Source organism: Lathamus discolor, chromosome 1 (assembly GCF_037157495.1).
Source record: "Lathamus discolor isolate bLatDis1 chromosome 1, bLatDis1.hap1, whole genome shotgun sequence".
Classification (NCBI taxonomy): domain Eukaryota; kingdom Metazoa; phylum Chordata; class Aves; order Psittaciformes; family Psittacidae; genus Lathamus; species Lathamus discolor.
The window spans coordinates 81,164,665-81,180,567 of NC_088884.1; the positions used below are offsets into that span (position 1 = coordinate 81,164,665).

At 42.9% G+C, this 15,903-nt stretch overlaps 1 protein-coding gene across 1 annotated transcript; it reads left to right on the plus strand.

Moving 5' to 3' along the window:
* Nucleotides 1–402: 402 nt before the first annotated feature.
* LOC136006170 (aldo-keto reductase family 1 member B1-like) lies at nucleotides 403–9,496 on the plus strand. Its single transcript, XM_065664185.1, has 10 exons — nucleotides 403–485; nucleotides 2,557–2,719; nucleotides 3,226–3,498; nucleotides 3,940–4,017; nucleotides 5,404–5,526; nucleotides 6,355–6,461; nucleotides 7,250–7,331; nucleotides 7,796–7,879; nucleotides 8,306–8,388; nucleotides 9,191–9,496. The coding sequence occupies exons 1-10, from the start codon at nucleotides 403–405 to the stop codon at nucleotides 9,228–9,230; spliced, it is 1,116 nt and encodes a 371-aa protein (XP_065520257.1). The 3' UTR covers nucleotides 9,231–9,496.
* The last annotated feature ends 6,407 nt before the right edge of the window (nucleotides 9,497–15,903 follow it).

The following is a 15,903-nucleotide window of genomic DNA, read 5'->3' on the forward strand; positions in this document are numbered from 1 at the left end:
AAACACGTGAGATGAGAAACAGCTCTTGGGGTATGTGCAAACTCCCCAGATACCACTTTCTTTGCAGAAAAGCAGGGCTGTGAGGTATGCAAAAAGCTGCAACCTTGGTCAATGCAATATGTGTAACCGGCATCATGCACTCACTCAACAAATGCATATGAAGAACCCACAGTCAGTTTCCAAATTCTTCAAAGGGTGAGACAAAGGCAAAATCCATGCATTCTCTTGCCTATTGTATCACTTCTGCCAGTATTTCCCTTGTCTGCAGCCAGTCAGCAGGCAGGAGGGAGGGGCAAAGCCTATGTAAAGTGTTTGGCGAGGGCCTGCAGCCTCTCCTTGACCACAGTGACTGGGAAGGGACCGCACACGGCCACCTACCTGGAGCTGCCCACCCATGCGAGGATGCCCATCCTGGGACTGGGGACCTGGCAGGTATATGCTGGAGCTGGGGACCTCTCCTTGTCCCCAAGCCTCTGGTCACTCAGGTAACACCAGGCTGAGAAGCACGGTAGACTTCTTCAACAGTCTCCTCTTCAGGTCAGGGCAAGGCAGCAAATCCCCTGTGAGGTGTTTCTTGCTGTTTGGAATATTTCAGGTAACATGGATATTTACGCCTGTCCTTCAGGAAGCTTGTTAAGTGAGCAGGGAGTGAGCGGGTGAGATGGGCTTTGTCCATCTTAGCTATGGACAAAGAAATGCATATTACAAAAGTTACTACTTCTGCCTTGCTTGTTTTCTTCATGTTTTAATCTTTGCTTTTGGCTCTGGGTATTAACATCCCAGCATGTCACGTAAGTGTCTGCTTTGATGAGCGTGTGTGGGTATAGGAACTTAAGTGGCAATGAGTGAATTTGGAAATGGGGATTTACAAGAATTCCCTAAAGACTGAGGATTACTTGTTTGTATGGCAGCAGAGTATGCAGCACATAGCAGGAAAAGAGTTTGGGTAGTTCTTTACCTGTAAAAGTTATCTAATGGGTTTTGGGAAGGGAGAAGGTTTCAGTATATACTGAATTATAAATGTAAAAAGAGCCTGGAAACGAGCTGAAAATTTTAAGAAAGTGAGTTTCTTAAGGAAGAAAAAGAGAAATAGTGGATTATGCCCTGGATTTGGGACTGGAAATGAGTATGTTGAATTGCAGGCTGCCAACCCTATGAAATACTGTCCAGTCAGCATAAAAGTATCTTAAATTATTCTTGCTATATTTTGGGGTCAGCTGCTGCTGATCATCATATACCTTAGGTACAAATGGGGATGAGTTTGTTTAACCCTTTCAGTCTTGATTGGCCTGATGACAAAAGACACTAAGAAGCCTGCAATAACTAAGTAGGTTCTAAAAAACCAAAGTGCTCCTTGCATGGACATTGTGATGGATGAGCTCGCTGAAGGAACCTATTGAGATGCTAACAGGAACTGGTTAGGACTAAACAGAAGGAAAACTTTGGACACATGATCCGTGCCGCCACAAAAATCTCTTGTGTTAAAGCAATGAAAACATAGCCCAAACCCACTGTGATTACTTCATCATAGCTACTTGATCTCAAGGTTCCCCCAGCAACTTCTTGTGTGTCGGTGTGGCAACGGGGCTTCTCCTTTCCCCAGTCACGCTGACTTGGAGTCCTGTTCAGTGAGCACCACAATGCGCTATCTTTCCTGAAGGACAGCTCGCATTACAGACTCTGGGTAACCACAGGGTCTATTGTTGCCTTTGCTCTCCAACAATGCCTCCTCCACCCAAAAGCGATGCCGATTGCTCCTGCATGGCAGCTTTCCCATGCTGCAGCAGCACACAGGATTAAAGTACTCTACAATGCCTGGCGTTTGGCAGGGGTCCCCATTAGCCTGCTTTCCTAGGGGCTGCAGCATTCAGACATAGGAGAGGGCGGGGATGGGGAAAGGGGCTGCAGAAAGGAAAGCTTGTAAGACTTTACACCGGCTACTTGGTTGTGTGGAAAAAAACGCTGCAGTTTCCATGTTATTTTAAATGGAGGTGAACCAACCAAGAGCCCTTCATTGGAAATATTTGGAGAAGTGAAGTCATTAAAAAGAAGATGATGGGTGGGGGTGCAACGAAGTTAAATATAGGAGGTGGTCACGGTTTTGAGCCGTGTTTCTGCTTGAAGTGTCATTTTCCAGAGTCAGCATCCAGTCATCAAACAACTCCTCAGTGTCTCCAAGCCAAGAACCTCAACTGATTCCTCTGCTATTAAATACCAGGCTCTGTATTTCACCCAGGAGGTGGCACTGTCTGTAGTGTTTTGGCGTCGTCCTCTCAGCTCCCTGTCCTGTGTCAGCAGAGCCAGGTTGGTTGTGTGCATTGCCAGCGAGCTTTCCAGAGCTGATTCACTTCTTCATGTTGCCAGGATCTCACACTGAAATTGGGCGAATTAAAACTCCTTTTGAGATAGTCTGGTGTCCGAATGTGAACGTTCAATCCTTAGAAAAGAGCAATCAGCTCAGGCAACTCATCGGTGACACCCGCGGCTGTTTTATTCCAGAAAACTAAATGAAAGCAAGATCCAGACTGCAACACCTCATTATTTGGGAGCTTAAAGTCTCCAGATCTGCAGAGATGCAGTGAAGTTTGCCATCGATGTTGGGTACTGCCACTTTGATTGTGCTTACCTGCACCAGAACGAGAGTGAGACTGGGGATGCAGTACGGGAAAAAACCAAGGAGAGGGTTGTGAGGCGAGAAGACCTCTTTATTGTCAGTAAGGTACGTCCTTGGGTAACTTGTCTAACATGAGGCCAGCTCTCAGGAGGAGAGGCAAGGTCCCAACCTGTAAAGTGCCTGGGGATGTAACTGGTCTGTGAATTAACTCAGGGCAAAGCGTTTTATGGATGGAGGGAAGGAAGAGGTCAACTCCTGAAGAACAAAAAGGGCTGGATTTGAGAGGGATTTTTTGTAGTCCATATCCATTGTCAGCGATGGAGACAGGAACTGAGGCCGTGCTCTCAGTTGCCTCTGAGATAGGAAGCAGGGCTATTGTATTCGTGGTCACTCCTGCTGTGCTGCCGGCCTCAGCCTGTTAGCTCCTGTATGTTATGTTGTGTTCTGTTTTTTCCCCACAACAATAGTAGGAAAAATAAAGTAACTTCTATCTGCTGGAAGCTGGCAGGTCAATTTTCACCAGGTTTTCTTTATTTTCTTTGTTTTGTTTAATTGTTGTGTGAATCGTTGGAATTTTAGAGTGTCTCATTCTCATTTTACTTAACGGACAGTTAAATAAGGTGCACAAAAGTGCCACTTCCTCAAGGCAAGAAGATGTGCCGTATCGTGAGCTGTCTCTGTGTCTGCACTGTGTGTTTCCCTGCCTGGGATGCTCTGTGGTTGTGAGGTTAGCAGAGCAGCTCCCAAGCTTTGTGCTACCCCTGCGGCTGTGGTCCACCTTCCGTGAAAGATCCCTGGTGAAGGAGGCATGCCAGAAGACACTTGCTGCCCTCCAAATGGATTATTTGGATCTCTACCTGATGCACTGGCCCATGGGATTCAAGGTATTGAGACTTCTAAACCATGGATCCAATTACCATCCAGGTCACATTCCGCTTAAAGCCTGGGATTGGACTGCCATTTGCTTATCCAGGATCAAACAGTTGTGCATTACTTAGCTCCTGTTTTTCTCTTCTCCCTCTACCCCCAGGTTAAACAAATCCTCATTTCCCCATGGTATCACATCCCTGGCCTTCCCGCAGCCTGACTGAGGCACATGAAAGTGCCTGCCCTTCCTCTGCCTGCGGGGCAGGCTCTCAAGAGGCAGATTTTCTTGGGGATTACTCTGTTCCTACTGGTTTTGGCCACCTCTCTCTCACCCAGCACAAAACACAAGGCAGGATATCCAGCACCTCCAGATCCACGCTCTTGTACCATTTCTAAGAGGCTCCTTTAACTGTTACAATCCAGCCTACCTTAAACTCCCTTTTCTTTTGTGATGACAGGCAGGAGAGGAGCTGTTTCCTGCAGATGGAAATGGCATGACCATTCCCAGCAGTACAGATTTTCTGGCTACATGGGAGGTATGTTCGGTGACGGGCCAAAAAATCCTTGCTAATTTGAAATAACAGTCTGAAAAAGTTAAGGGTTCCACTTCGGGAATCGCTCTCAGCAAGTTTCTGATGTGAAGTAGTCCAGATTGCTGATTTCTCTGTGCCCTTGGGCTCCTGCTTGCTTACTTTGCCAAAACTGGGGTATTTTTATGTCTACTGCTTACTAAACTGGCAGGGTGGCCATGGGAAGAGGAAATCTCGGACTGTGTGTGTACCCTGCAGTGGCTTTAGCTGACATATGCTGTCACTTCGGTCCCCACGCCACTCTCTGGGTATTCACTGGTGGCTTTAGCTGTAGCCACACTCATCCCCAGTTGCACCCGAGCTGTCCAGACCACAGGAAAGCCAACATGGTTGTGTCAATGTAGCCAGAACATGCAAATCTCCCCCCCGCCCCCAGAAAGTACTGGAACTTGCCCAAAGCCCATCGCTAAAGCTGTGTGTTGCAACACGAACAGGCAGGAGCATAGGGAGACAAGACTCGGGTGCAAGCTCAAATCTCTGCTTGGCTGATGGTTTGGGCTTCCTTTGCCCATCATCCTCACTGTGTGCTCAGCATGGCCAGGCTGCAAGAAGACAAGAGACTCACCAGAGTCAGAGGAATTTGCTGATGCGCTTTTCCTTCTGCCATATGAAGAATAAGGCTCATTTCTGTGGCTCATTTGAAAGAAAAAGAGGACATTTCAGGCTGCTGCTTATGATAGCAGCTGCAAATAAACATGAATTTTGCTTCGGAAGAGTTGTTTCTTCTGCTGTAAAGGCTGGTAGTAGATTATTTTCTCCTGTTTCTTTTCTGCTGGAGGTGTCAATCTAATTATGGCTGTCCAGCTGTTTTATTGTTTGTTAGTGTGAAAGAAAATAGGTGGAGGTGGGACAACACAGCACTGTGTATGCTGTACTGCCACTGCTAAATGGTACATCTCCCTTGGGAAATTAAGGTATCCTGCTCTAGCTCCTCCAGAACAGCTCCTTGTCAAGCTGCTCTGTCCCAAATGACAAGCCTTTTGTTAGGGGATAATTATTTTGTTAGCCGAGGAATTACCCTAGCAAAACCTCTTTTATTTAGGAGCAGAAGGTCTAGCTGGGGATAACTTTTCAGTATCCTAGTGAATTAATAACAGTGTAGTAATTGTTAATCTTGAATAGTGCTGTAGTTTCTTTGTATGATGATACATGATGTGAGAGGCTGAGTCTTAGACCAGGGTCCCACCAGTCGATGTCCTGTACTAACATCACATCAGAAGAGGATGCCAGCCATGATGATTTTTACCACTGAAGTCTTTGCACAGGCACTTTTTCCATTAAAAAAAAAATACTCTTAATTCAGTAGCAAGTCTGATTCTGTAGTGTTTCTAGGCTATGGAAGAGCTGGTGGATGCGGGAATGGTGAAGGCGATTGGAGTCTCCAACTTCAACTGCAACCAGATAGATCAGCTTCTGAGCAAACCAGGCTTAAGACACAAACCTGCAAATAATCAGGTAAATTGCTCTCAAACTCATCAGTCCTGATAATCACATCTATCTGGGGTGCTGCATTTGATGGGACAGCACTAGCAGTAAATGGCCTTCTGTCTTAAGGATGTGCTTTTTTGTGCCTGCATGGGAATACCCCTGTATTTGCTAAATGAGAAAGTAATGAAAGATGCAGAACATTCTGTGCCCTAGCATGGAACACCGCTAACAGTAAATGACCTTTTATGTTAAGGCTGTGCTTTTTCATATCTGCGTGGGAATACACCTGTATTTGGCTAAATGATAAAGTAATGAAAGATACAGAATGTTCTGTGCCCTTCCTTGTGTGGGAAGCTGCGGGCACACAAGCCTGTGGCGCTCCTGGGTTGAAAGTGCAGCCTTCTCCTTTCTTCTGGCTGCAGCACTGACCTAATGCAGGCGGAGAGCTGAGCTCTGCAATGGAGAATGTGACAGGGCTTACCCTTCTCCCTGTGTACAGTCCCTAAGGGAAAAGACAGGACCAGAGCCAGGCTACACTGCTGGGGTGAATAGGTAGGACTAGGTGACATGAGAACTGGGTGCTTCAGCTGGATGTGCACAGCTGGTCCTTGAAGCCCACTGGTGTGGGGACTGTGAGAAGTCATGAAAAATGAGGCAAGCAGCCGGGAAAAGAAACTAATGTGTGAAGATTGGGTCTCGTTGGAGGCAGAGCTGGGAAAAAGGGGAAATGATCTGAAACACTGACTCTATTAAAACCCTCATAGCTGCAGGAAGAACAACCTATTCAAGGCTGATGTGGGGCTTGGCAGATCACCATAGTGATGTTAAACATTGAAGTACCTTCTGCTTCTGTAGATTGAGAACCACCCCTATCTTCCTCAGGAAGAGCTGATCAAGTTTTGCCAGTCCAAAAGCATCTCTGTCACTGCATATTGTCCCCTTGGGGTGCCCAACTGGCCATGGTAAGAATGCTTTGTGAAACTTCTATCTCAGGCATAGATTGGAGCCAATGTAGTAAACCAGTATTAGGATGTGGATAAACCCTCACAGAGTAAAACTGATGTAATTAGAAGAAGATTTACTTATTCTTTAAAAATGACACATGCAGAAGTCTCTCACACTTACTGTGATATTCAGTTTGCTGATTCATACCCATGCTGTTACTGGAGTTTCATATTTAGGAGAAAAAGGATCAATTGGCTGGTGAAGGTAGCAAAGATAATTCTAAACTGAGCTTGGGTGAGCTTACTAAACATGTAAGAGAACTTCTGAACTACAACACCCCCAAAGCAAAGCACCAGATGCTTACGAGAACACAGCAACTTTGCAGTCCTGGGACGAATGGATTAGGTTTTTAAAATGATGACTTGAGAGATCTTGCTTCTACTCAAGTCTCCGTGGCTGGGACAGGATGTTTACCAGAGCAGCTGTGCTTGTGAAGGACACGACAGCTGCCCATTCTTAAGATGAAATTTTTGGGATCCGGACCAAAGAAATTTCCAGCCTCATCCCAGGCTGGACTGAAATGTATTACAGTGACCTGTCATACTAGAAACTACAGGCCTCTTCTCATGCCAGCTGGCAATGAAAGGGAAAGAACAAAGGCAGGGACAGGAGCAAAAAGAACATAGTGAATTAAAGTGCACGAGATCATGCTTTCTTATTATTTAAATGGTTTTTTTACACTACAGTGCCCGAGGGAGAAACAGTGGCCCATTCAACTGCTTAAATCTGCTTTTTATTTTCACAGGTCCAAGCCTAAGGATATTTCCCTTTTTGATGATCCCCAAATTAAGGAAATTGCACTCAAGTGTGACAAAACCCCAGCTCAGGTTAAATAGCGCTCATAGTATTTTCCCTGGCCATGGGTGTTTTTACCACTTGTGCTGAAGCAGCTATTTACAGAGGTATTATGGAAAGCTGAGTTCCAGCTGTGTCCCACACACATTGTAATGCTTTAAAACAATACTACCTCTAAGCCTAGTTTTAACGATGGACAGAAGATGACCAATGGCTTTGGGCTTTAAATAGCACGCTAGCCACCTCTATGCGCAGCATCCCTGACTGATCCTGAACTCTTGTTCAACGCACTCCCATGCCGTCATCTCAAGAGACAGATAACAATTAAATGAGGTCAGGTAATAACTAGGGAAGGTTTACTACACTGCTTTTACGCTGTGAACCATCTCCGATAACGCGCAGAGCTGTTCCATGTAACTGTGTAGCCATTTACAGGCTTTGGCTTTCAGAAGACAGGCAGAACTTGTCCACTGTAATTTCCTATCTGTTCCTGCAGGTGCTTATCCACCTCCAGATTCAAAGAAACGTGAGTGTAATTCCCAAATCTGTCGCTCCACACCACACTGAAGAAAATTTTAAGGTAAGAGGGTACCTCATGAGATTATCAACGGTGTCAAACTTTACACAGAAAAAATCCACTCTGCCAGTGGAACAAAGTACTTCCTCCATAGCTAGAGCTGGCAAAGTCTTCCATCTGACAGACACCAAGTAGGTCATTTCTTTATGAATGCAAAGCGTTACTTTAGAAGTAAGGAGCCACGTCTCCTTCACTAGAATACATCGGCAGAGATTAACTTTTTCCCCTTGTGATACAAATATGATGCAATTAGACCCCACCAGCACTGTAACTTTATGACATTCACTCATTGCTCACCACAATAATGCATCTTGTTGCACGGTTCCTTGTACTCCAACAAAGACAGCGCTTTTCTACTTCTGTTTTCGGTGTTCTTTCTGCAACTTCTTGCAAACTCAAGTAACTCAGCTGGTTTGGACCTTTACTCAGGTGTTTGACTTTGAACTGGCTGAAGAGGAAATAGGAACCTTACTGGCTTTCAAGAAGCAGTATCACATCTATACGTTAAGCGAGTGAGTACCTCCTCCTCCATGTTTTAGCAAGATTAGATTGTCACTGGATATCCTCTTATCAGACAGCATTTGAAAACCCCACTTTAAAAGAGACAGAACTGTAGCCAATATCCGGTCATATCCCTATCTGCTGGAGTCCAACACTAGGGTATATCAGAGCATTGCCTGTCTTGTGCAGGTTGGTAGCACTAGGATTTCTGCAGGGACCTTGTGTGTTAAGACATCTTATAACAGATGCATACCAAACTGCTGTCTGAAAATCAAAATCAGCAGGGAACTCCAAAATAAATAGGCAGCCTTCCACCCCTGCCTCCTCTGTTTTCTTTGGCTACTTCATATAAGAGACAGTCACTGTAAATAAACTTTTTACGAATGAGAGTTTTAAGGTTTTTTGAAGTGAAAAGCTGTGCCTATGTATTTATGCCAACATTATTAAAGCAGCATCTAGATAATACAGCTGCTAGATACAGACTTACCAAGATCTGCAATTCATTCTGTTTTCCCAGGTTACCCACTTACTAATAGCATACTGCAGACTTAGGAGTTAACGGGAGTAGTTTCATGTTGCAGACAAGTTTGGCAATTTCAGCTAAGCAAAAGATACAGTGCCTTTTGAGAACAAGGTCACTGGTATATGTGAAGGCTACAGAGCATTAATTTCCACTGCTCCATGTAAACTAAGCAAACCCACATCAGTGTGTTTTGCTGTAGCTCACAGTTTTAGTGCTAAAGAGATTTTGTCAGGGGGAAAAGCTTTTCCATCTTAGCCTTGAAATGTTTTAATCATACTCTCTTTTTCTAGATGCAAAAATCACAAGGATTATCCTTTTTTGGGAGAGTAACATAGGCACCACCATCAGATCCTCCAGGGACCAGGACCATATATCATTATTTCAAGCAATTTGTATTAAACCATATGTGTATTAAATCACAACATAAGTGGAATATGCATTACAAGATAGGAGAAGATAACTCATGGGCACTATTAAAAGTAATCTTTGAACATGCATGCATTTGCTTCCCTTATTGTCCACCACAGTTATATCAGTTCTTTACCTGTATTTTTGCTCTGCTCTTGTAGTGAAATTCTCAGTTTTAGCAAAATGCATGCTCTTATCATTTAGTAAGAACAGTTGAAGAAGTTTAATAAACCTGAGTGTTTGGGATTTGTGAAAAGCAGCTTTTGTCATAAATATAAATCCTGACCAATTTTAGAGAAATTTAGATTCTCCTTGTGGCTGTACTTGCAGACAAAAGTTCAAAACATGCTATCTTTAAGCTGTTAATGTAAGACAATCCATTTAACAGCGGAAGGTCTTGATAACACAATACACAGTTTTAGAGTCTCAGTTCAGTAATTCCAGCATAACAGACTAAAAGCTCTTTAGAGGACACCACTGAATTATATTTCAGGAACATTTTCTTAATGAGGTTTCCTATTTATGAACTGCTAAAAACTAATAAACTGGTAGGAGATTTGTAGATATGATAAACCAAACATACAAAAGTATATAAATACTGCCTTTCATCAGTAGAATAGCTGCAGTTAAAACTGTGAATCGCTCCCAGCAAATCCAAAGTCTGATAAAGGAGACACAGGGGAATTATTTTGTTTGGCAACTGTCTTATTTAACAAGCAGAGAAGTTGGGCAACTTCATACAAGCCAGAAGTAGATGTTTGCTCTCTTGTGCTGCTCCCTAAATACTGTCTGCTTGTGCTTTGACTCAGAGAATGTCACTGGATGTTGTTTTCTATGGTAGAAAACAAGTTGGTGCTACTGCAACCCATACATCTGCTGGAGTTTTAATGAGGTGTGTGTTAATCAAGATTTCTTGCTCTTGAACTCTTAACAAGTGACTCAAAATGCCTGTGATTGCTTTAGGCTCTTCCAGGCCAGAAGGACAATGTGGATCAGCACTGCCTGCAGAGAGGAAGGACAATTGTGTAATTAAGGTTCAGGGCTCAGATACACACTTGATGGATATCCTTTCCCAACTGATTTTCTTTGTAGTCAATAAAGGAAGTGATGACATAGCTTTGGGCTACTTTAGACCTTTGCAAGATGTTTGAATAACATGTGCCCTAAAAACAGCCATTTCATCAAATTGTATTTCCTACAACAACCCTTTGATAGAAAGAGGTCTGAAAAGTGTATCAACAATTGACACCAAACAGTTATAATACAGTGGGATGGACAGGAAAGCATCTGTAAGAAGTACTCTCTTTCATTCTCCCCTAAATTCAAATTCAATTCAAATTCAAAAGGTCAGTCATGGGATACTATCATAGTTGCAGTCAGACAAGGAGCTATGTGGAAGGTGTTCTGCCTCCAGGCATCCAGACTACAGTCAGGTTGTCAATCTACTGCAGTAGGAGCAGTCCACACTTCAGGCTATGGCATACAGCCTATCTTGAAATATCCTCTACTTCATAGGAATTTTCTAACAACATTCCAATTTAATCACATCTATCAGACCTGAAGTTATTTACAGGATGTTTATAGACCGTGGCAGGCAGGAAGTCAGACTAGATGATCACAGTAGCCATATAATAGCAAAAAATTCAAAACAAGTTGGAAGCCAGAGATTGTGCATTTGTTTTAGAGACAATAGATCTTTTTCAGCTGCAGAGACTTTAGCAAAGGTAAAAGGAGAAAAACTTGGGTGATGTCAGTTACAGGGAAATAAAGTACCGTCTCTTCTGCAGTGATGATGCAGCCATATGACTTAAAGATAATGTGCCTTTCCAGCAGACCATTGTTGCCTCACAGCAATCACAGCAGCAGGCTTACTATCATCATAGGCTGCTATAAGCTGCTCAAGCAGCACACTTTCTAGCTTCATCTGATATAAGCAAAGCAAGTGCCTGGAAAACATAGGGTTAAAATACGTCTAACTTAACTTAGGTCTAAGATAGAGAACAATGTTTGTGTTGTAAGCCTGTGGTGTGATAACAATTTAGTAGTCTTACTAACAAGAATGAATTATTTCTTTCCATCCTTCTGATGAGTGAATTATTTCTTACCATCCTTCTAATTATCAGTTAATTTGGAGACTGACTCCCAAACATCTGCTAGCTCAGGATACTCCTTGTCTGCCCATCCTGTTCTGCTTGCAATTAATTTTGTACGAAGGTCACACTGTTGTAAATCTTCACCAGCTATCAGAAACTTGCAGATACAGTTGGTTTCAGCTAATTTGTGATCACTGGGGCATCCAACTGTGCCAAAGGTGAAAAGTGCATCCTGAGGAAGACTGCTTATTTCATCGTGAAGACCCCTGCTCACGACCATTGGAGGGCAGTGAGCAAGCACCAAAAGAGAAGAGACTTATGAGTACCTAAACTAATTGTAATATCCCCACGGAACTCTCAGGAATCTAATGAATATGCATGTTTGTGTGTAATAAATATCTGCTTGCTTAACCCCTCAGTGTGCAAGTTAGGAGGAGCAATCGCCCTTGCAGTGGGTGCTGTAATAAACATACCTGCTTTATAACTTGAGTTGTAGAGTATGATTTTGTGCTTCACACCTACCCCAGCATTCCTGTGCTCTAATTGCATCTGCTATCTGCAGAGAGGAAATGACAAAGCATGATCCCCACCTTGATTCAAGTTTTGAGGATTCCAGAAATCCTCCAGCCTCTTGTGTTTTTAGTGAGTTTAAACTTCGCTTTACATAGAACCTACTTGTTAAGGAAATAAAATTTGCTATCACAGGCTAGGGTAGACACGTAGGCATGCTTTTCTGCTATTGTGAAGAGAAGCGTTTTGTTGGTCAGATCACTGCTGAAGAAGGGAGGAAGGGACAAGCTACAGCAGTCTTCTGAACAGTTTTGTTCTGTCATTGCCAGGACTTGCAGCAGAGGTATTACCACACGTTGACAAGTGCTAGAAACTTGCTAGTCTCTATCTTCAGATTAATTTGACCTTTGCGATTAATAAGCAAGTGTACCTTTAACCCACTCCCTCTTCTGTGGTTGTGACTAATTCAACTCCATGCTGCTATCTAGGCACATGCAGTGACAGTTTGTCTCCACATAATTTTCAGTGGCCCATGAAGCATTAATTAGTTACTTATCTCCAACTGCATCAGTGTCTAACACAAGGAGCAGATATGGAAGGGGCCACAGGTCTAGCACTTTATATACCCTTTTATAGGCCTGAAAATACAGAAGCCGTCTCTGAAAGCCAGGAGAAAGAATGCCACGCTAGGAACAAAATGCTCCAGGAAAAGAATGTAATATCCGTCCAGTGTCAGATATAGCATGAACAGGCTCAAGTCACCATGATAAGCTGTAGGGAATGGAGTTTATTGAAGGACTAAGCAGTTTCTATTCCTGTGTGTCTACTTCCTCAGCAGCAAAATCATTAGCTTTCTATCAGAACTACAGCAAGAGACCAGTATTGTCCAGGTAGTTTTCAGTATCCATCAGCTATGGAACAGTGCTTTTGGACCAAACCCACAGACATCTTTCCTAGCCAGCAGTGAGGCTGTCTGTGCCACTGGACTGAACCCAGTAAACGGAAAGCATCTTATCTTAGCATTTTTATCTTTGTATCACAACATGTTGACCCACAACTTGAGCTTTTATTGCACAGTTCTTCCATTCCGGCACAGTCAAGCCTTCATGAAAAGTTCCAAAGGGACTTAGTGGAAAAAAATAAAACATCCATGTTTTAGAGGGAAAACAGAAAAACACAGTTAATGAACAATAAGTTCAAAACTCTTTGCTGCTCAGCTTTTCCATCTATTATAATTCCAAGCTCACATATTGAGCTCAGTATCATTCAAAAGCAAGCAGAATGAGAAACAAGAAAAATAGTAAGACAAGAGACCCATTCTATGAACTTTTTGCATTCAATCCCACACAAAAATCCTTGCCTTCCACTGTACCTTAAAGATTTATAGAAGATTGCCTAGGATAATCAATGACCTAGGAATAATTTATACAGCTGGCAATTAAGCAGCCTATGACTTCATTTGACATGACAGCAGAGAGCTATGCCGAAGTCTACCAAATCTAAAGTGGCTTGGAAAGTACGGCTGGAAATAGACTAGTTGCTATCTCCTCCATGATAAAAACTAGCAGCAGACATGCACAAAAAGTAGCACATAGCAACTCTTCGTAAGATGCGTGGGTATGAAAAAAAATCATTCCTTTGGAATGTGGCAGATTCACTAGGTAATTGAACAAGAAAGAGTTAACCGATGACTGTTAAACAAAAGACCTTAAACTGCTGTCAGAATAAAGAACACACCATTGCAATGCTCAAATTACTCATCTTCAACTTGTTCTGGCTACACCTGGAGACAGGATGCTGCAGTAGGCAGTATTTAGCCTGATTCAGTTCAGCTGTGCTAATGAGCAGCTATCCTTTAATCAGGCTTATTTCAGTTCAGAAAAAGATATACTGTATATTCAGCTTTTCATCTTAAGAACTTGGAAAACAGATGAAGCTCTGCAGATAACTGTACAACGCCCTTCAACAAATTAAGATGCAAGAGTAGCATAGCCTATGAAAGAGTCAAGAGCTGCCTCTCAGCTTAAAGGAGCAAGGTCTTACCAGAGTAAGGCAGGGCTCTAGATTTTAAGTGACAAAGGACAAGGCAGAGGGAGGGATGACAACTAGTTACTAACAGTTTACAGATGACAAACTAGGGGAGTCTTAAGTGATTAAAAAGGAAATTATTTGTCCTGAGTCAGCTGTTCTGTGCCCCAATTAAGCAGGAGGCTCCAGATCTCTAGTCATATCTTCCTCATAGTGGCTACAGATTAAAACCCCAAATCCTATTTTGAATAATGTAGTTGCTTATGCCCCAGATTTCACAATTCTGCTCAAATGTTACAGTATGTGTTTCTGCTAGTCTTGTGAGCTCAGCGAGAAGACACCCTGCCTCCTCCTCCTCAAAGAAAAACAAAGTTACAGAGCATCATATAAAAAGTTATTCCAGACAGACAAGCTGGTTATTGACGTTTCAATATCAGAAGTCAAGCCATTTCCTCCCAAAGAATTATCAGTTGCAACCTGAAAAATACAGTGCCTGTAGGACTACTTGTGGGGTCCTACCTCCAGCACAGTACCAATTCCAGCTGCTTCTTGCATATTCCTCTACTACTCCTCCCCACCCCACCCCCAATTTCAAAAAAGGTATCTTACTATCTCAAATAACAACCAATTTTCTCCATTTTTCCTGGTAAATCAGTTCACCATCATTCTTTGCTGCTATGGAAATGGACCTATTCTGTCAGAGCTATTTTCTTATCATAGGAAGAAGACCTGCTAACCTGATATCATCTGAAGCAGTGAGTGCTGCTGGAAATGAAGTAAGTTTTGAGCACAAGTACCCATTCCAGTGGTCTCAGGAACATGATTTTTCCATCTCCTGCTCTTAATCTCTCCCATAGGCTGTACTCCTTTTCCTAGAGTGTGCTAGAGTATCACACTAGCTGAACTGCAGCAGAGACATGAGAAAGTCTTGTAAGAAAGACCAACAAGGTGGAGCTGAACTACAATTCTTAAAACACAAAACAACCACTTTTCATTGGAAGAGCTACAAGACTGTATTTGTCCTTAAAAGTTCTTTGATCAGAAACCCAGAGATCCGTCAAATCACAATACAAAAACAAATGCTGTGAACAGTTAGAGCAGGAAGAGCTCAGTTAGCAGGAATGCTAGGCTCCGGATATCTAATTCTTTGATCTTTCCACTTTACCTTTTAGGAAACTGAAGGAAATCTCTACCCTTGTAGGCAGAGAGTGTGCCATAAGTATGGGGGTACAGCAGCCATTTGTTTTACTGTAACAACCCCCACATCAAACTAGATTAAATGAAGGCTTGGCTGCAGTGTTCAAGACTGGTTCTTCATCTCAGTCTTAATTATACCTGGCCTTGAAGAAGCAATCCAAAATTGTTATGGGTGTCAGGATTTTCTATCCTGCTCGTCCTTCTTGACAATAGCCTGCTTTCTCTTCGAGCTTATGCATCACTGTCCCTTTGCTCAGGTGGCCCTGTTTTTCCTCTATTCACACTGCTGTATCCCACAAAGTATCCAAGCCCTCTGTTGGTTAAGCACTGCACTGTGTCCCAGAATGACCCTTTCCAAATACTTTCCCCTTAAGTCATCCAGCAAAATACAGAGAGTGCTTGTTACAATACTGCTCCACCCAGAGTGCTAGCTAGTCTTCCTTCGGCTGCTCGGAGCAGCCTGTCTGAAAGTCTTCTCCAGTAAAATTCCTACTTTGAGAATGGAAAATTTCAGGCACAAATTTTCATATAGTTACAGTGAAAGGAAGACATAGAAAATGAACAGAACCTGATGCACCATTTTAGAAACCCTCACCCTCAATGTAACTTTTTGCCAGAACACATCCCAAAAATGTTATTTTGGGGCAAGTCAACATCACCCTAGTTTTCTGCCACAGCTCAGACTAATCTAAGAATATTACCTCTTCTGTCTTTTTAAGTGCCTTTGGGCTTTTTTTCTTTTGTTTATCACATTACAGAAACACTTG